The 22,200-nt window shown below is 37.6% G+C and overlaps 1 protein-coding gene across 2 annotated transcripts in view; it reads left to right on the top strand.

Annotated features, from left to right (window-relative positions):
• Positions 1-4,941: 4,941 nt before the first annotated feature.
• RFC1 (replication factor C subunit 1) overlaps positions 4,942-22,200 on the top strand; it is a 43,561-nt gene continuing 26,302 nt past the window's right edge. The window contains exons 1-4 of one of the 2 annotated variants that reach the window (XM_072861313.1): positions 4,942-5,067; positions 11,183-11,311; positions 13,065-13,140; positions 14,926-15,045. In XM_072861313.1, the coding sequence (XP_072717414.1) occupies positions 5,065-5,067; positions 11,183-11,311; positions 13,065-13,140; positions 14,926-15,045 (328 nt within the window). In that variant the 5' untranslated portion in view covers positions 4,942-5,064. The remainder of the gene's footprint in view (positions 5,068-11,182; positions 11,312-13,064; positions 13,141-14,925; positions 15,046-22,200) is intronic. The other variant, XM_072861314.1, reaches the window with a different exon arrangement.

Raw genomic sequence — 22,200 nt, 5'->3', positions numbered from 1 at the left:
TGTAAAGTAACTTTACATGCAAGAAAGATACACACTGAAATGTGAACATGGGAACAACTTACCACCTAAGTATAGCACTCTACTTGGATGAATTAGCCCTGCTGGCATGTAGGAAATGAAAGTCCAGATGGACTGCTGGGCTACTGCTGCTTTACTGCTCCTGCTACCTATGAGAGCATGCTTGCAGCACTGCATAATGCCATTGAGACATACCTTTAGTTTAACAATAAAGCTGATTAATCAATAGAAGATGGAAGACATTTTATTTGTTTTTACGATAAACAACAAAACCTCAATTCCTGTTTGTAAGCATTTCTCTGCAGTGCCTTTACAAGAAACAGTTTCACCACAAATGAAGAAGAAAGCTCCCACTGACATCTTCTGCACTGCAGATCCCTGCTGGTGGGGTAGCCATGCATCTAACATGAGTCTGTCCCACAGAACAAACCCAGCACTCCCTCAGCTACCTGAAGTAACTGATCCACACTTCTCAGCCAAGATCCTACCAATGGCAGCATGGGAAAGAGAGTAGATAGGGACTGTACCAAGCTGGTCTACAGTATATACTGACATGTTTCTTTTTTATTCTATGGAATAGCATTTTGAAATGCTAATTTGGATAGTTATTGCATGAACATAATCCTTCTATTTTAACATTGAAAAGCTTTGATTGTATGTATCGTACTTTATGAAAGAAAACCCAAATACAAGTAAGCCATTATGGATGCCACTATACTTCTAAAGCAGTTAGTTACCATGATTACCGGATGTTCGAGTTAACTACAGCACTAACTACAGCAGAGTTAGCACCACTGGCATCTTATTGCAGACAACACGTTGCATCTGCATGAGATGTGACAGGTGCAGCAGATGCTTGTGCTCCCAGATGCTTGATCTGGACACAGTTATGAACTGGATTTCCTTCCTTATTACTGATATGACTGGGAGCATGCTATAATCAAGGTTTGAAAATGTTTTCCAGTACAACACTCTGAATCCAGTTTCGTACTGCTTTGTCATATTTAACTGTTTGGGCTGTAATGTTACTTGATAAAGTTAAAGAGGAAACACTTTAACTGATGAGAGTCGTATAGTGACCTGAATTTGGAAGGAGGTTTTGATTAGCTGAACAGAGTTGCGGAAAGGAAACACTGTGACTGTTAATTTGGAAAACAACTACCACAGACGAGTGAGATGTGACCAGGGGCTGTTGAGAAATGAGGGTGCAAAGGGAGGGGAAGAGGAAGGAATTAATTATTCTGCTAGCTCAAGTGGCAGAGTTGGTACAGACTCCAACCCTGATGCTGTACGTGGATGTCAGTATGATGCTGCACAGTGGGACTTCCTGCCTCCGGCCATGCACTTAATGAATCTGGTTTCAGAATGAATCAAGGCTGGGAGAGGCTGTGGTCTCCAGGGCACTTGCCATTACTGCTAGAGTAGTTGGGAAGCCTAATGATTATTCAGTTCAATACTTAGCTATCAAATTTCCTTTTCTATCTTTGCCTCTGCCAAGGCAAATGATTCAAATTGTGAAACCAACATTTCACTTGACCGCTGATGATGTATTCTCCTTGTTTTAAGGGCTCGGCTCTAAAACCTGGGGTTTGATCTGCAGAAATGATGAACACATTAGTTGAAAGGAGTTTTGAATGTCTGCAATGTTAGGCTGAGTGTCCAAGCTAAGACACATTAATTCTGCCTAGATATGCAAACTGAGAGAGAGAAAAGACCTAAAGACAAAGTTCACTTAGAAAAAGTGTAATGTTTACATTATCAGCTGCTCAGCTCTACCAGTGTTAGACGCTCAAAAAAGCACAACTTATGTAATTGCCCTCAACAATGTGATGCAAATCAAGAACTTACCATTACCTTATACCTTTACTTATACAGCAAAAACTGTTTGAGATGGGATCAAGTCTTTTCTAAAGACACATAATTGTGATGGATACTATAGAAAGCCTAATGTAAATAGAAACTAGACCACAGATTTACATAGCATTTTTTGAATTTTTGGTCTGCAACAAAATGCTAATTCTTGTTTCTACAATGTGAGAGAAATTTGATTTTTTTTTTTTTTTCACTAGGGACTCTAGTAAGCAGAATATCACCTACAGGATTCTTCAAAATAGAGCCTACCATCTAGTAAATGAGTATGTTAATGTCTATTAATGTTATGAAAAAATACAGAATTTAACCTGAAATGTCAATTTCAGGAAACATTTTGTTGTTGTGTTTTCCTAATCATCTCAGCATTATAATACTATACTTCTTTAGGGCAATTCCTAACCTCTGAGGTCCTTTGGACACATATGAAACTCAGAATATCTCTGTGACATTATAAAGAATTCCTAAATGATCAAAGTGTATTGTCCCCTAAAATGCTTGAGAAACACTGCCTTATGGGCTTCAAAAGTATCTCAGTATTATGTTACAAGTTTATCTGCTTTATACTTCAATTAAGTTTCAAATAATTCAAAATACAAATTTTGTACAGCAGTAAATAAAACATTGCTTCAAAAGTTACAATAAAAGTTGATTTCAATTTTGAAATTGTATCAACATATCAAAACAAAAAGATGTGAAAATAAAATAAACAAGAAAATATTAACAAAAATAAAAGACTATTTTTTATTTCTCAACATAAGAAAATTTATTTTTCTTATAAACCTCCTCCTCTCTCAATAAACAAGACAAAGCCTTCACTAATAATAACAACAGTAGGACTGGTTTTGTTCAATAGGGAGAAAAAACTAAAGCTTAAGAGTTAATATCTCCATTTTTTTCATGTATTTTGGAAAATAACAACATAAAAAGACAAATAGTCTGTGATTTTCAGAAAGGTAGAAAACAAGTCTGGTTTTTTTAATTATTTGTCTTAGTTGTAAATAGAGTGATGACACTGAGTGTACTTTAGCTACTTTTTAAAAAGCAGTACTTTTAGTTGGGTAATATGCCTTTAAAACATGACCCATGATCAATTACAGACTCAAAAGGGATATTGCCTTCATTTTACCTTGCAAAGTGCCTCACAATACAATGAGTATGCAGTTTTGTTTCCTGTGGCAGAGCAAGGTTTTTCCCACTTCCAGCGGTTTCATAGCCATGCATGTAGAAACACCATACCCAGGAGTGAATTACAGTCATTCCTGCTATGCAGTCTGATCTCTTTCCGTAAAGGGTTAAACTCTTGCCTTCCAAGAAACATGAACATGTCACAAGCCCACAAGCAGATACTGCTCTGCTGGATGTTATTCTAGGTAGCTTTATCAACTACAAATAGAGATAACCACCTGCAATAATTCTTTTAGCATTATTTAAACAGTTTGTCTGGCTCTTACAAACGTCAGCCATTGTAACTACCCTTTAGTTCTGGTATCAGGAATACGCACAGCTTTAAAAATTACATAATAAGGATTAAATACGTAAATACAAACAGATCACTGGAGATGTTTTTCTAAAGTGATACCAGTTTTGTTTGCAGAGCCATTACAGTTGCGTGCATATGGAATAACTTGCAAAAGAAGCTGAAAAGCACAGCCTGTGCTGTGGGTCTGCGTTTACTTGCTCGCTCTGTCATGTGTTTCTTATGCAGAAATCCAAATTCACAAGCTATGCTAATGTTGAAAATATGAGTCCACATGACCACGTGTGTTCATAAAAGAACAGTAGCAATTTCTATACAAACAGGGTCTTACAATTAGTTAAAGTCCAATTTAAAGAATTAAACAGGAATGGTAATAGATATCGTTAAAATTCATGTCTTCTCAGATGGGACAAAAAGATCTGACTTTTATCTCTATGTAATTATCTTTGCTGGAGTTTGACCATGCCACCAAGTAGACAGTCTCTAGTTCTTGAAAAAAAAAAAGAAGTGAATACAGAAGGTGTACAAAAGATAGCACTGGAAATTGCCCTATGAGACAAGTACAAATTGAGCTTGTACTCTTCGCTTTTTTTTATGAGTGGTTTTCTAAATAAATGGCAATATTTTTAATGTCACAAGTTCTGTCTGTGTGTCGTCTCCCCCATTCTTCTCCAAGACTAGCAGTAATTAGCAATTCAGTAGGTTGGCAGAATCTAAACATTAGACAAATAATTATTGAGAGTGGAACTGTTTTTATTTGGTTTGCCCGAGTTTATCCCCTCCCAGTGTTCAGCAAGTAGAAGAAAAAAATGGAAGAAAACATACAAGATTTCATTACAAATTGATTAGAAATTAAACAGTCAGTGGGTGAAGATGGAGCTAACTTTCCAGTTTCTCTTGGACTCCTCAGATGTAGACTCTGAGCTCTGGAGAAAATGGGAGAAAATACTGTAGAGGAATCAAAGCCCGACGCTTCCGGCACAACCAGGAATGAAGAAAGAAGGGACCAACACACGTTTATTACAGGGAAATGATTTTATGTGCTGTGCTGATTCAGAGCTGACTCACAGCGACTGCGCTGCTGTGTCACTGCCTGCCCGCGTGTTTAGGATGCTTCGTTTGCCTCAGTGCATTAAAAAACGGTCCATCTGACGGAGGCCGGGCACTGTTACCTTGTTTGTTAAGACTGTCAGCTCTCCTCTGTCAGAGGTGACCGAGGACACACCTACTCCTCGTGGAGCTGCAGCAGCTGTAAGCCCACCATTTTGCCGCGAGCTTCCATGCCCACTCCCCTTACTAACCGGCCAGGACCGGCAGCAGCTGCCCAGGCTTCCTGCCGAGGTTCAGCGGAGCGGTTAGAAGCGGTTAAACCCCCGCTGCAGGGCGACCAGCCGTTAACGCCTGCACAGACAGCAGAGCGGAGGCAAAAAGGGACAAGGCCGGGTGGGCCGGACAAGGCCGGGTGGGCCGGGCAGGGCAGGGCCGCCAGCCGCAGGCCCGCGCAGCAGCGCCAGGCCGCTGCGGCGCCCTGCGTCACCACCAACGGCTGGGGGGCGCATGGGCCCCAGCCCCGCCCGTCGCGGCTGTGACGGCAGCGCCGCGCGCCGCGTTGCGGGAGTTGGCGCGAAGGCGGGGGGGCGGGAGGGAGGCATGGAGCCGGAGGCGTCCCGCTAGCGAGATAAACCGCCGCTGGCAGCATGGTGAGCGCGCCGCACCGGGGGCCGCCCCCCCTCCGCGGTTCTGCCCCGGGTGGGGGGAGGGAAGAGAGCGCTGCGCAGTGTCCCGCCGGCGGCGGGGCCGGATGGGCGTCTTCCCCGGCGCGTGACGGCAGCCCCGTGGCCGTTGGAGCCTGGCGCGGGCTGAGCCGAGCCGAGCCGAGCCGGGGTCCTCTGCCCTGCGGGCGGCCCCGGGTGCGGGCGTCCCGCGCTGTGGCGGAGCGGCAGAGACCTGCTGGGGCGGGAGCGGTTGTGGGGCTGCGGGGGGAGGCCGCCCGCCTTGCCGCGCCTCCAGCAGTGCTCGCGCGCTTCCCGCCGCTCCCGCCCTGAGGGGCCGAGGCCCGGCTTCCCACGCGTGCCAGGAAAGTAAAACCCTGGTCGAGGAAATGCCCGCGATTGTGCCCTTACCCCGAGGGGGAAGCGTCTGTGCCTCTCCAGCCCCCCCCCCCCCCCCCCCCGGCCCCCGAAGCCGGGTGGTGAATAGGCGCGGACCGTGGGCTTGTCCGGGCGGCGGGAAGGCGGACGGGCTAACCTCTCCCTCTAAACGCCATCTGCCGAAGTTCTAACTCTTCCTTTAATTTAAGTAAGAGCATACACGAGGGCGTTTATGCCGCCGAAGTGGACAGTGTGCAATATTTGCAGAAAAACAGTTTAAGTGGGGAAAAAACCTGTAAAAGTCTGGAAGTAGACACTTGATTATAAATGATGAAGGACGCCATCCTAAATAGAACGTAAAGAGTTTGTAAATATAAATACGTATGCGTTTGTGTGTGTGCTTTCCAAAGTGCTGCTTACTTATGCAGCCATTATAAGATGGTATCCCCTCTTCATCTCTGGCTCAGGTAAATTTGCTTCCACTCAGATGGAGTCTCTGTGCAGATGTTTTACTGGCTTAGCTACAAATGCCGTTCAAAGCCAGCTAGGTTCAGCTTTGGTTTTGGACTCTCCATAGAGTTTAGCCGTGTTTATATCTTACACCTGATGCTCAGCAATGATGAGCAATACAGTCTGAGTCTTTCACAGTAACGATAGAGGTCTGTCAGCACTAAGAATTCTGAAACTACTAAACTGTGATATTTTCATAGTTTGTTGGGAGCGGCTAATGACTTTTAAGTTTATGTTTGAGCACAAGTCTGCCTCGCCTCTTCCCCTGCCATCACCACTTTAGAAAACTGATCTTACTGGAAGATTTGCTTCCTCCTTTCCCACCTTCCTGGGCAAAGGCTTTCTCCCTCTATGTAGTCTTCTGAATGTTACACATCTTGCAACGTCTGGCACTTTCCTAGAAGGAAAGACGACAACCATCATTTTGGGGAGAGGGTGAGTTGCCTCAGCCCTTTCCCTTTTCAGTGCTGAAGAGGCTGTACGACCATCAGTGCTGCAGCTGCAGAGACAGAGGCAAAAATATGGTGATGTTAGTAACTGTGTAGCCTGTTCCGTGTGCGCAGGGACAGAACAAGCATATTGGAATTTAATATCATACCCTTGCGAACAGACTTTTTTCACATAGTGCCAAACATGAGTAGCCCCCATCGGGTTGGTTCTGCAGCATCTTCTCAGCTGTGCTGAACTGAAGTGTGTAGAGTTACACAGTGAACTGATTTATCTTAGAAGGGATTTATTTTTTTACCCAGATTAGTGGCCTGACCCAGTTCGCAAGCAGAGAGCTATACTGGTACAACCGAGGGAATGAATGACTGGGAGTAGGGGCTACCTGAGCTGCCTCTAGCTGAGAGAGACACTCATATGGCCAGAGCTGTAGCATCAGCTGGTGTGTACTTAGAACTGTGGTACCGCTCAAAAAATACTGTATAGTACCTGGGCAGCAGTTACCACTATTAGTAAACATTAATTAAGTATAGTTATCCAAGCAAGTATTACTGGTTTCACGGAAGTGATACTATAAATTTGATTTCAGTTAGTGCAGTTTTTCTTGGACACACCAGATGTCAGAGCTGATGTTTGCACAAAACTTGCACTGCAATAGGCACACAGTAAATCAATATGATTCTTTTGATGCCAGGCCCTCATGGACACACTTCAGAATACCTGAAATAAAGTACATTACTTTCTATTGCAGTCATTGAACTAGGTTGGTGAAATTCAGTTTTCTATCTCATATTGTATTTTGAGGTGCAAACTGAATTGTATGATATTTTGGAAAATATTCTGCCTTACTGGACACTAGTTGTCCACAAACACTGCACCTATTATGCTTAGGTTGAGATGGTTCTATCATCAAAGTGTTGGAGTAGTTGATCTTTGGTTTAGGATGCTTTTGAAATGCAGGAAGAAAACAGTATGGTGTGTTTATGACTTTTGTAACTGACTTTTTTGAGTGAGTGGTTACTAAAGTCTTAAAAGTCACCCTGACAAACTCTTCCAGTAACCAGTCTTTGTACTACCTAACAAATAGATTTCAGTTTCTATTCATGTTATTTCTCCTCAGTAAAACAGACAGATACAAAACTTTCAAGAGAAACCCTGCAACCTGACATGATTAATTGTTATGGTCTTCTATTATTGCATAAGATGGAGGATTTGAAGCAGTAGTCAAAACTGGCAAGAACTACACAGCTCAGCCATTACCCAGATCATACAATTACTAAGATAGCTCAGCAGGAAGCAGTGCACCTGGACACAGCTTTTTAGGCTGTTCAGATGCTATGCATCAATTACCCCCCTAATTTAGTGAGAGTGATCAGAAATTATTTCTTAGTTCCACCTTTTACTTAGGTGGAACTGCTCAAAGTTACATATCTTTTTGCTGCTGCTGCTTTTTGTGGCTCACCCATGGGGAGCCACACTAATATAGACTCACCTCTTTAATTTTAGCCTTCTGGGCAAGGGGACCACCTGCGACAGCCATGCTGGTCAGTGTATCTCCAGGATGCACAAGGCTGATGACTCCTGTGGTTTTTGGGGGAATGTCCCGGAAGGAAACTTGCCAGTTATGTTGGTACATGCCTTTCCTCATTTGAATGAGCACAGATAAAAGCTAAACATACAGTTTTGCCACCTGGTGAGCAAATATACATGCATGGCATTATATACCAATAAGATGGTCAGTCAGAGTATGTTAAATAGATAAACCCAGAATGGACACAAGTGATCTTATCTGGGATCTAAGATTATATAATACTTTATAAATAGTCTTCAAACTTGTATGATGAGAGTCAGTGTGATAGATACTTAGATTGCTTCATTTCTGCAATTAGTTATGCAATGAATTAAGGATTTATCTGGCATCTTTTAATAAATGGCACAAAAAATCTGTCCCTTACGAATCTTGGATAAAAGCTTTACTGAAAGATAACTTCATTCTTGCACTGTGGCATACTTTTGTCCTGAGCAATTCTGAATTCACCATCTGTTATAGTCCAGCAGTGTCTAACAAGGTTACCTTTTCTTCTGAAGAGCAGGATAGCTGAAGAAGATTGGAGGATTTATAACTCTGAAGATTGAAGAAGATTATACATAGATGTCCATTTTCCTTTGTAGCTTAGGGCTGTGTAGTTTAGTCACTCAGAAGTAGATGGTCACTATGGGAAATTAAAATTTACTACCCCAATACAAACCTTTATTCGGAAACCTCTCGGTGGCTTGTGTGCTTTTATATTCACAGTATTTTCTGAAAAACTCCTTAACACAAGCATGTAACATTAAAAGAAAAGGAAAAAAGCTGCCATTTCTTGAGGACTGAAGTGCAGTTTGCGTCAAGAGAATAGAACAAGTTGTGTTAACATAGGGAGGCCATTTTGGAGTACGTAGCTGCTGTATCACCACAGTATTTTCAAATAAGAAATAGTATTTGTATGGATGGTGCTTTCTTAATAAATGGGTAGAAGATGCTGCTTTGAATAAAACAAACAAAATTGTTTATTCTCATTTGACCTGTTAATCTAATGAAATACTACCTGCATTGTAAAAGATAGTAGCAGTTGACTGTCACCCATTTATTTCAGGTATTTATGAAGTGATTTGGGGGAAAATAACTTCTGAAGTTGACCCTGATGAGATGCAATTTTTAAAAAGTTTGAAGTGGCAGTTTAGGTCCTCTATAGCATGTTAAATGTAGCAAGGCTTATAGCTATGGCATTCATTTTGTGAATTAAAGGTACTTACAAAGAGCTAACTTGATATCTCATGAGAACTGATGAGGCAGAAAATAATAATTTACATGTTATGATTTGGACTGCAGCAGTTTAGGAACTGTGATATTAAAGTAGTGGAAGAAGCTGGGGCAGACACGTCAATTTCATATATTTTCTTTATTAAGACTGCATTTCATAAATGAGGATATGATGGTATTTCCTTGTATAAGTCCATTTTAAAAAAAATCTAATATTATTGCATATGGTGTTTGCAGAGCAGCTCACTTATTAGTTAACAGTTTTTAGTTAAAATACTAGAATGAATAGAGCGTTACTATTGATCTAAAATAAAGTATTCTCCAAATATTTTAAGCCTAAAAGTAACTATAAAAAATGAAAACAAAGCTTTAAGGTCACTTTATTTTGCAGTGTTGCAGTATATATTTAAACTATTTTAATACATAAAAGATCTAATGAGACTTGTAATCAATTCTTCTGTTGCCTATGTTACCTTAAGCCTAAAAAGAAGTCAGTAATAATGATTGAGTGATCAAGTCCATGAATCTACTTCAAGACTTTTTAAATAGATGCTTTCTTCAAACTTGTTAGCTATAGGTATCGGCAGTCAAAATTTCAGAGCTTATATAGTACTACACTTATATTGTAGGAGTACATGTAAACTAGCAGAGTGTTGAAAATTTATGCCTCAAGGCATAAATTCCATAGATGGAAATGTGTGAAGTCTCATTAAGGAAGAATGCTTCCCAGTCTACCCTTGTCTGTTTGCTGAATCCATATTATTGTATGCAGGTAAAACATAAAGAGTCTAAATTTTTACAGGAAACAACATTTCTGATTCTAGAAAATTGTTTTAAGCTAAATATACTAAATAAATTGTACATGTCCCATAGTTTGTGTATGCTTTCAAATTACATATTCCATTGATTTTAAGCCCTATAGGCTTTGATAATCCAAATCCAAACTGTTAGGGAACTGACTGGTAAGAGAACAGGAGCCTGAAGCACCCCTTCTTGTCAATCAGAGTTATGGAGATTTCTTAAGAATTTATTACCTTACTTGTAGTTCCCTATAATAACCAAAAACGAGCCAGATAAACTCTGTGATGGGGAATAGCTATCAGCTGGGTGGAATATAGTCCTGAGCCACACCCTTTACTTGCTATATATTTAGGCCATATGAGGTACTTTCTTTCTCTAAAATGGCTGCTACTCCTGGAGGTAGTGATACTAACCAGGTATATGTTTTCTCCATTTCTTTTTAATAAAATGGAAATACTATTTTTTTCAACAGAAGTCAGATTTGGTTTTTAAAACTGAAGTTTCAGCTGCTGATTTTCCATATTTAGAAAGCTTTTTATGGTTGTACTGTGGTCAGATAATAAAATAAGGTTACAAAATAGACCTTCTGGAGCTCTTCGTATTAAGTTCTTTATTTAAATTTTAATCTGTTTCTTGCTGGCTAATTTTTTTAGTGAGATGAGAGAGTTACTGTCCTAAATTTATAAGAAGGTGGAGGATGTGGTACATCCCACTACTTGACTGCTTTCTAGCTCTTGGTGCTTTTTTAATCTTTTTACATTGGACACTGCTTCATACCCAAGTTGATCATTCTAGCTATAGAAATACTTGGGGCTAGGTTCATGATGATTAATTAGGGGGGAAAAAAAAATTATACCTGTCTTAAGTCACTGTATTTCATTGATAATAGAAGTTTGTTTTGAAATGTGTATTGGTGAAGATGTCCAACTAAAGGAAAAATAGACTTTTCTCTGTGATTCAAAGACAAGGGGAAGGTGGTGTGGTGTCTGAGCAGCTATGTTTAACTAGATGGTCTTTGTTTTCTTAACTGTAAACAAAATTTCAAGATCAACAAATATAAAAGGAGCTGCTGAGAAAGTAATTTAAGTGCATTGCTGTTTTGTAGTGTGAAACTTCTAAGAGCTATCTGTATTTAAAAATTTATAAATCTGTTTTCCCTTTTATTAGGATATCAGGAAATTCTTCGGCGTTGTACCTCCTGGAAAGCGACAAGAATGCGAGACTGTGAAAAAGAGTGAAAAAATTAAAAATGGTGACGGACCTTCAAGTGGGAAGAAAAAGGGAAAAGAGACTAAGGTTACTTTTGTTTTTCTTATTTGTGAACTGCTTGGTTTCTCTGATACAGGATTGTTCGTATCTCTAGTATTTTTTAAAGTCATAGCTCTTCCCATATACTCAAAACCCAGACTATATATCAGTTGTTTTTATAGGCATGGGAGGAAACTACCACTTAATATTAACTACTAGCAGTAAAACTTTGTAGGTGGTAAAGAAAATTGCTAATTTGACAAATATTTGTGTTGTAGGGCAAAGGGAGAGGTAGGTAGAAGTTGTTATGGTTAGGTGCTAATATAAGAACAATCTGATGTATTCGAAGTTATTTTAGCTATAGCCATAGTTCTCTAAGTAGCTCTGCTTATGTAATTTTTAATCTAATTAAGATTGAGGCTTATGCACAGTAGATATAGACATATTATAAAGATGTCATGCTTTCAAGAAAGGTAAAATTCTGTGGTGTAGGTGCCCTCTGACCAGTTTTTTAACCAGGTGTTTTTTAAACACCTGTGGGGGGAAACGTTAACACTGCCTTTCTTGGATGGAGTCACTTATGTAAACCTGTTGCGAAGACCAAATTCTGTAAAATGACAGGTTAAAATTAGATTGGGTTCTAGTCTCAGTATTTTTCATGTTCATCATCTGAACTGGTATAAAAAAGAAAGGAGTGGCTAAAGAGGGCTTTAAAATCACTTAGAGAATGGAAGGATTTCTAGTAGGATGGAATGTTTAATGTGAAGTATCACAATCAAGAAGTAAGATGTTACTTAAAATATTTTGGCTGTATAATTTCATTGTTTCAATGTGAAAATAAAGGACCATTCAGTGGAACTGAAAGACATAGCAATTATCTTAAGTGATCCATTATTTTTACTTTGCAACTCTCCAATTATATCAAGGATTTAACAGGTTTCAGATTAGAATTGAACGTGGATTATAAAATGTGTAGTTATGTTTATCTAGAATTGTATTTTTAGAAGCATTTACAGCTGTGCCTGACTGCAAAACAAGCATAGTTGGTAGTTTGGTTAGGCCCAGGAGACTTCCTATCTGTGCAGCTTGTGATTTTGCTAAATATCTAAAACTTGTAGATGTCTTTAAAAAAAAAAAAAAAAAATTCCTTGAGACAGGTTAATACTAGCTGCTGCTAGATAGAACACATTTGTTGACTGTAACCGTTGGTGCAATCTCTTACAGTAGTGCTGCTTAGCGGGTGAGAGGAGAAGCTGCAAGCAACCAGGACTCTGAATAGGAAATCAGTCTAGCTTGAACTGTTGTGTATACTTTTTCCCTTTTTCAATTGGCTATATTTCACTCTGAAGTTGTGTCGAATTCTGGTGATTACAGCAAAGCCATATCCAGAATGGAACCAAAAGTGAAAGCTGAATTCTGTACAAGTAACTTACTGGCCTGAACCACCTCTATTTCTGGTGGGACCATGCAATTGCTTTTTTGGATTAAAAGTTGAAAGTGCTTGAAAATCTGTTTGATTTACTTTAATTGGCATTAAACTTGAATATTTATTCTCAACATAATCATCTATGGTTTGATTGAAGCACGTTTAGCTTTACTGCTGCAGTTTCTTCCTTATTTCCTCTGCCCTGCACCTTTCTCCCCCCCTCTCCTGAGTTAGCACAAGACTGTTTGTAAATGTAATATTGGGAAATAAGTAATTCTGTTAGAATTTGTTTGAAACTCATAAATTTGAATGTGTAACTGAGTAAAAGCTTGAAGGACCTGTTTACTAGTTGAACTAACAGACTGTTACTCGTAGGTGAATAATTCACCCAGTGAAGATGATTCCAAACAAAAGCGGACAAACAAGAAAAAAAGAATAATCTACGATTCAGGTAGCGTTCACAGTTGTTTCTGAATGCTCCTTTGTATCTTTTGCATCAGCATCCAAGGTCAATTAGGGAAATGGTACATCTGAAAGAAAGCTATGGTTTGTTTGGTTTTTTAGTAAATGCAATTAAAAACATTTTTCACAGTAATTATTGCTGGATAGTTAAATAGATTTGATAATAATAAGAGTGTAGTGTGTGCCATATGTGTAATATACAGTGCAAAGTAACTTTTAACAAGACATCTCTTAAAAAAAAAAAAAAACCAAAACAAAAACCCCAAAAAACCAAACCCACAAAAAAAACCCCACCAAAAAAAAAGTTCAGAGAGTAAATTCTATCAAAACTTCAGAACTTTTTTTTTGTTAGGAAGACGTATATAAATTGTGGGGAGTTTTAGGTTTCCTGTTCCATTAGGAATAAACAATATCCTACGCTGGGTACAGGAGGCTGGTCATATACTATTAATTTCACATTTCTGTGCATTGTGTGAACATAATATAGAAGATTGTTTTAAAAGGCTAACTTGTGTTTCCATGTGTGTCTTTCTCTATTAAAAAACCTAGTAAATGTTCATCCCATAGTTTTAAATTTACAGTATGGAACATGGAGAATATAATTTAAAGTACTGCTATCACATTCTAAAAATATTCTTTGGAATATTATAATAAGGGAAATCCCTTTTATAGCACTTACATCTTAAAAAAAACAAAACGCACATCCCCCCCCCCCCCCCCCAAAAGATATTTGAATATGTTCAAATTTTCAGATAAACTATTCTATAAAGAGTTCCTGTTAGCAGTAGAAATATTTCTGCATTGAAAGGTGGAGTACAAAAGTAATATATTAACTCAACTGCTACCTTTAAAGTGCTGATATATCTGGAGGCTTTGCAAATTCTAGCCCATTAGTAGTAGGAGAGCAAAAGAGGAATAGTGCTCTAAGTTCTTGAAGGTGGAAAAGCATGTGTGGTGTACTTTTTTTTTTTTTTTAAATAATTACGATATATATTAGTGTTTATCATGGAAAAAGGTAGGCTCTTGAAGGGTAGTCCTCTGTTACACTTGCTAGTTGTCTCAGCTTCTTCAGTTTGTCCTGCTTACTCATTTGGATGTTGGGATACATAATCCACAGTGGTGTAAATTTGGTGTCTTGACAACTTTTGGGATATCTAGAATGGTCAGTGAGGTGAATCACAGTCTACCGGTGTTCTCCTGAAAAATCAGAGTACAACCTCAGTGATCTGTTTTAGCCTGTTGTTAGCTTTTGGAATAGGTGTTGTGGAATACACCAGCATAATATAATACTGTATAAATTTAATCAGACTAATGAATCTATGTTAAAAGTTTGTTGTGGTGTTTTTTTGGGTTTGGTTTTTTTTTTGGTGGTGTGTTGGGTTTTTGGGGGGAGGAGGTTTTTGGTTGGTGGTTTTTTTTTTAGTAATCTGTTGTGGTACTCTGACAGTTGCATTCCTTTTTGGAAAGGTTTTTATACAGGCATAGGAGTTCTTGGAATAAGTAACAAAATATTTCTTATTATGAAAACAAAACCAACTGTCTAGACTGAGTTCTGACCAAATTTTCATTTAGTCATTTATATGCTGGAATAAATGATGGCTAGGCTATTAGCTGATAGAGGAAAACGAAGCTGTGCTCTGACCTTCCATATGATGTCTTTTTCTCACTCAGTTGAATATATGTGAAAGCATATTAACTAATGTTATGTGATCTATTACTTAAAGCCTGTATGTATGTGGAGGAAATCTATATTTATGTTGTGGTCAAAATACAGATTCAGAAGAGGAGGTGCAGTCAGTGAAAAAATCCAAGAAGCCATCTGAGAAAAAAGCAGCTACTTCAAAACTTGGTAAAGTTCTAAAGCAGGATCCTGTTGCTTATATTTCAGAGACAGGTAATGGAAGAAATATATCATTACATGTTCAGCTATAGTGGGGTAGATTATGTAACAAATGGGATGGATTGTTTGATTGATACAGTCTTAAATATGACCATAAAACCTGGTACTGAGAAAGACAAACTATGTTCTCCTTAAACAAGCTAACCAGAAGCACTTCAGAGGTTTAGCCTCAAGTGTTGTAAAGTCAAGAGCAGGGTAAAACTGAGGTGATGTTGGGTGGTGGCTTAGGTGGTTGATTTAAATAGCTATATAATTTCATGAGCTAACACTTCCCTGCTTAAGAGTATTCCATAGGGGAAGGAGTTAAGTAAAGGAAGTATTTTTAATATAGTTAAACTGCTTACTGGCACACTTTGTGAAGTGACTGTTGGCTACCATAAATAGGTTTGAAAACCTGGATTTTTATTTTACTTGGTATATGACTTTCCATGTCTTTAATCTCTGCCTAATATGTTGGTGACTGCAAAAGTTCTTGGGTTTTGTGTTTTACTTCCTTATCAACACAAACAGGTTTTTTTGAAAAAACATTATTTGTCTATTAGAAGAACTGGAATTGGAAAAAACAATTGTAACAAAAACTTGCATTATACCTTGTATATACCATACTATACCATACTTCTCAGTCCTGGATTTCAGCTTTCTAAGTTCTGGAGCTACTTTTGCTATTAGAGAAAGGAGTGAGTGTAATTAACCATTCTTGATCATTTTCAGGTCTCCTGTAGCCTTCTGCAAAAATTGTGACAGTGATTCACTGCTAAGTTCTCAGCAGAGTTTTATTTAGATTTAGTCTCTTCTTTTAGAGGCAGTATGGTTAAACTAAAACCACAATCTTAACTCAAGCCATAAGTACCATTCAACTGAACAGATAAGGGCAAATTCGATCAGTTTGATTGAAGAGTCTTATGTGTTAATTTGTTTTCATTGTTTGCATGGTGGTTGTTCCTTAGTACTGTTTTCAGTGTTGCTTTTTGTGTGATTCTTGACCTTGGTGCTCTCAAGAGGAGTTTGACTGAATTTACAGGGGAGACATTCATCTACTGTTATGGAAGTTTCATCCTGCAGAATTGTCATTAAACATATTTCCTTCCCAGCTTTAAAACAAAAAAAGATAGTGATTTTTCTGCCACCCTTGCCTCCTTCCCCTGTGTTCTTAATTCTGTCATGAGACAGTTTTGTTTCCAATTACTTTGTATTGTGCATTTTCCTCTACTAAATTTGAGATGTTATGGGAAAGTTTCAGTGGCATTAGCTACTTACTGTTGTTGATAGGTGAACGTAGTTTATGTAGACTCAGTCTTATTTATGAATCAAGCATCCTTAAAGGTATGCCACCAGCATAGGGGAAAATACTCAGGTTTTTTGAATTCTTTAAAAATGCATCTGTGGAAGAAAATTAACAGAGCTTCTAGTATTTGGCTTAATATTTCAGTACTTTTTGAAGATGGACTTCAACACTTCTTTTTTGGCATCTGAGAACGGTTGGCTGAATGTGTATGCATGTGCATTTTTTGTAACATGGAGTTGTGTGAGTTTTTTTTAAATACATTTGAAATAGATATGAGTGCTTGCAACTTCAGGGCTGCTTTTACTACTGCTTGTTCTCTTATTCCATCTTAACTAAGAGATGTGTTAGTGGCACTTAAAGATTAAGACTATATGTGGGCTGAAAGAATTCACTTATTCATCCTATCATCAGAATCTTAATTTGATTCCTGTCTTACTGAATGGCATAGATTGGAAGGATCTTAAATTTGACTTGGTTAATTTGATAAATTAGAAGCTTTTTGAATGGTCTACTGTTCAGAGCTGCTAGCTTCCCAACTTAAATCTCTTGTCATGTTAGGTTCATTCTTTTCTGATTTGCTTTTAAAACATAAAGGTCTCTTTCTGCACTGGATCTATTGTAATTTCACATTGATTTGTTATAATGCAGATAAACTTGGGTATTTTGATATCGGATACTGATTACCATACTCTGATCACCAGTGCAACACAAGGTGTAGAATTTCCTGAGAGGTGCAACACTAGATGGACACACTTTGGTCATAAAGGTATTTCTTATAGTTTGTGATGCATCTCTCTCTACTTACTATAACTTAAGCTGGAAGTGAGAAAGACTTATGCTTTTTGTCAGTAGCTTCTGTGGTTAGATGTACTTACTACATCTGGTCTGAGTTCAGCTGAGGCTGTAACTATCAGGTCTTCTGTATTTGTCTCCTAGAGTAGAGTTCTTTACTAGCCACAGGACTTCCCCTGTATGGATTCTTAGAAACAGTGATAAAACTAACAGACTTGAATCTATATCTATTGTCATAAAACATGTTTTTTAAGTGGTAGAATTCCAGGAGTTCTTCTGTGATCCCTCTTTGAGTTTTAGGATACATATTTGGAAAAGTGGACATGGTCCCTGGTATAGTACTTTTTTGGTAAGATCATTGCTGAACATAAACATTGCCTCCCTATAATCATACCATGTATTTTTAAAACAAAAAAAGATTGTTTGCTGCAGTATCCTATTAGAAGTGTGGCTCAGCTGGCTTTTTTCTATACCTTCTTCCTCCTCAGGCTCCTTTCAGGATCACCGTTTCTAAGATGGATTGTGCCTATTTTACTTGTCCTAGATATTTGACCTGGCGTTTAGCTGTGCTATGTGATGTATTCAAATGAGCTCAATTTTCCAAAGTATCTTGAATACTTTATCTATCTTGTTTGTCCTTTTACTCAAAACTTTTGTTTCTTTCAACAGTTTTGCCAACAATTCTTTCCTAATTAAATAGGATCTTTAACAGCATTGATCCCAAAGTAGATAAATGATCAGATTCCTGGGGAATAAACAGTACATATTTAGGTTTATTATGCAATTCAAGGTGGTGTAATCAAGTTTTTTCTGCATAGGGATACCATGGGAACACGGGTCAAGGTTATTAGTGAAATGCCTGAAAACCACAGCTCAAGGTTACTCTTATCTAAAGAGTCTTAAGTAAACACAAGGTTGACTTAATAGTCTATGAGTAAAACAATGCCTTTATAACTTTGAGACTTAATGCTTGAATTTTGTTTATATTTAATCTGTATAAATTGTTTCTTCAGCCTAATGGAGCTGTCAAGCTGAGTGTGTTTTAATGGTATTGATACAGCTAGTGGCTTGAGATAAACATGTTTTATAAGAATAGGAATATGGAAATAGTAGATAGAAAAGATCCTAATGAAATTTGTAGGCATTTGTCCATTTCTTGTTTTTAGTGTTACGCAGCTGAAAACTTAAATCAAGAATATGCTTGTTGGACTTGCTTGAAAGTCAGAATCTCATTCTCAAGGGCTCTGTCTGTGGCGATGTGTTTGAAAAAGCCTTTTGGCATCAAGTAGTCAGTAGAAGCTTAGTAGTTAATTGCCTCAACCTGTTTTTCAGTTTCATTTGAAACTGTCTTCCTGTTGCTCTAATTTCTTTTCAGCTCATCTTTATAACTGTGGCATACAGTTTTCTTGAAAAATGTTGGGGGAATTAACTTTTTGGTTTGTATAAGAGTGGATTGATGAGACTATTGTGTTGCTTTGTTTCTTATTAGCTTGTGAAGTTGCCCTTTTTTTTAAAAGGCAAACAAATAAAGCAAGAATAATTGCTCTTTGTAATTCTGTAAAGAAATACTTTGTTATTATTGAAACAAATTTAATTTAAATAAATATTTAGTTTACTGATGGCCAAAGATAAAGTGAAGTTATTATTGCAGGTAACAAGGGAAAAAAAGAGCCTTTTGTTTTTGATAGAAGAGTCTTAGTGGATTAGAAAAAAATCCAACTGTTTGTTGTATTTGTTAAAATAACATTTTGTTTGACTGTTTAATGAAGTATGGAACCTTGAGCTTTGTTTGTAGAAGATGACCTGTTATTATGTTGTGTTGAACCTCATCTGGTTTCATCACAGGTGGTTATTTGGCAGGAATTGTGACTTCACTTTTAGTGAATACTTAATCTTTCATACACATTGTGTAGAGGTAATTATACATACGTAGCAATCGCCTTGACCGTTTGAATATTGCAAAACACAACTTTAAAAAAAAAAAAAAAGCCTTGTTCTAGTGGTAGGCTGAATTATTTATAAAGCTAGAAAAACCAAAGTGGTAGAAACTGAGTAGGTTTGTAGGTTACTGGAAAAGTATTCCTGGAGAGTTCAGAAGACAGGACAAGAAGAATAGCTTGTGATTGTGCTTGCTAAATATAAACTCTTTTAATATGGAGAATATTGGGGGGGTGGGGAAACAAACAAAAAAACCCACAGAAAAAAATCAGTTAAGTGCTAGTACTGGTGGCCAAAAAAAAAAGTCCCCACATCCAAACACAGATTCAAATGAGCAGCAGATTGTCAGTGAATAAGCATGTCTTATACTGAAACATTTCATAGGGGAATAAAAAATTGTCACTGTGACTTCCTGGGCAATACTAGCATTGTATATACTTATGGAAATTGCTATGCTTATGCGAAAATGTGTGAAGATGATAAACAGCAGTCTGTGGTACCAGGTTTCCTCTAAAGTGTTTTGTTGGACCAGATGATCCTTGAGGTCCCTTCCAACCTGGTATTCTATGAATCTATGAAAGGTCAGTTGAGAATATGTAGTTGAACCTAAAGGGAGTTTGACTTGAAATGCACTTGAGGAATGAGACTATAGGTTCTGGCAGAAGTCCTATGAAGAAGCAGGGACTAGTGTTGCAGAGGACAATGTGTAAAAGGTATTTAGGAGTGAGCCTCATTAAAATTAATTTGGTTAAGTTTGGGAATACCAGCAGTACAACATAAAAGGGTCCTGTAATGGTAAATGTGCTGTTGTACTCAAACTCTTAAGTGGTGAGAGGAGTGTTGCTTAAACATCGTAGATGTATGATAGTATCTGGAGTTGCCTCCCTGAACGGGGGGAGTAAGTGGAAACCAGAGGTGTGGATGAAGTAAAATTTAATCTTATTCTTAAAGAGGTGATCTGTTTTCTTTTCTCTGCAGAATCTAGGATAACAGCAATATTGAGAAATAAATGTGGTAACTTTGAATAAAAAATTAATATGATTCATTTATCAGAAGACAGAGTGATTACTTTAGGATTACTTTGTTAGCCTGTATTTCAAACATGGCAGGACATGAAATAAATTCATTACAGTTTAATCTGTGTAACAATTGCTGTTAGATTTTAAGTTTTTAATAATAGGCATGTTGTACTTATTTTTACAAGCACATGGTCATCTTTTACTACTTTTTGAAGATGTGTTAAAAGATGTTCTGGTCAAGCAGCTGGCTAGCTGTAGTACTGTGCTGTTCACTTGATATGTTTGGATTGCAAAATTATTGCTTTAATTGTCAATTTATTTTGAGGAAACTTTCTGGAAAAATAATTTTCATATATACTTCATGCTTGTTCTTTCTTTAAAAAATGGCCTCTGTGTGAAAGGTATTGATTCTGTAGGCTGCTTTCAGTATTTTGAAGCCCAAGCTAATTTTTAATGTTTAGAAAAAGAAACAGGTTTCTCTTCAAATGGAATTTTTATTTTTTTAATAGAACTGTCAGTGTTTGGGTTGTTAATGTGTACTGATTTTAACGGGAAATATAATGGCATGAAATACCACTCTCTTTAAAAAAAACTTTAGGCATGTAGCAGACTGGACGTGTGAGCCTCTTATTTAAGAGGCATTGGCAGCTCCACGTGCTCTTAGTCTATGTTATAATTTAAGATGAAACAAATAATTTTGCCATTTAATTTGGATGCTGGAGTTAACGCTTTTCAATCCCTTTTTTCCCCTGGAAAGCAGTATGAAGTGAATTTTCCTTTTTCTGGTAGCTGAACGCAGAAGTTACCTTGGATAAGTGTAGTAAATATTTTAAATTAAGGAACTGAGATGGTATCCTTAATCCATTTAGTGTTAATATGATTGCCTTATAGTTCTGTGGAGATACCTATTCTTGTAAGCATTATACTCTTCCATGACTGCAACAAGCACTTTTATTGGGTTTTCTTTCCCTTTAATGTTTCAGTTGAATTTTTGCACACTTTTAACAGTACAATGAAAAAATTGAATGTCCTTCTTGCTGTGAACTAGCAGTGAATTGCACACATGCAGCCTGTTTTTTCATTTATTACAGAAATAGAGAAACATGCACACATTGCAAATGTATTTAAGTACCTTGAGTGTTTACATTTTGCATTTCTTGGAACTTAATTGTATGTCTTCAATGTTGTGTGCCTAATCTTTGATGTTGTGCATCTGTGTTATTGTCCAACTGAACCCTGACTTTATTTTTCTCACGCTGATACTTTGTTTGGCTCTTTAAGCTATCGGTGTGGTGAAACACAAGAGGTATGTTTTGCTGGGTAATTGTGTGCATATTGGAGCAAGGTCACGTTAATGGTCATGATCCTGTACCTGGTACAGGGAAGTAGAAACTGAGATCTCAAAAGGAGAGCATTTGGAATAGAACCATGGAAATCATAGTGTAGGCAACATCCTTCTCCTTTTCAACCAATTAATGTCTGTTTTCCTTTCCATCTCCAGCATGACTTGTGAGCCTAGTTGAAGATTAGGTAGATTAATTTTTTAATACTTAACCAGATTTTAATGCTTTTAGTCCTGTAAGTGCAAATGAATCTTATTTCTTTTGTGCTGTTTTTAAGGTAGGACCTAAGGTCATAACACAGAGGTAGTACTTAGTAATGTTTGGAGTAAAACTTTATAAAAATACTGACTCATGCAGGTTACTTCTGTTTACAGAGTTGCCATGCCATTGAAAAAAAACAACACATTGTTCTTTACTACATCAGTAATTCATATACTGTTATTGTAGGCATTTAAGTGGTATGAATACAAGTAACTTATTTGCAGGTAGCTTTTTTTTTTTGCTTATACCAGTTATGGTTCAGAGTTCACAGTAATTTATTGGGGGCTTTTTTAATGGTATAGGTATTATATGATGCACCTATAATGTTATAACTTGCTTTGAAATTTTTCAGTCATTAAAAATTTAACATGTAGGAGTTTTGGGTTTTTTACAAGTTTCTTGCAGGTTTTTAATTATTTTCACAAAGCATGTGAAAATGGGTGGCAAATTTTTGCACTTAAGTATATACTGTGTTTTCAGAAGATAAAAAGTATTTCAAAAGTTCTTGCAG

Source organism: Ciconia boyciana, chromosome 5 (assembly GCF_034638445.1).
Source record: "Ciconia boyciana chromosome 5, ASM3463844v1, whole genome shotgun sequence".
In the NCBI taxonomy this organism is placed as follows: domain Eukaryota; kingdom Metazoa; phylum Chordata; class Aves; order Ciconiiformes; family Ciconiidae; genus Ciconia; species Ciconia boyciana.
The sequence above is the reverse complement of the archived record's forward strand: the minus strand, read 5'-3'. Positions and strand labels throughout refer to the sequence as shown.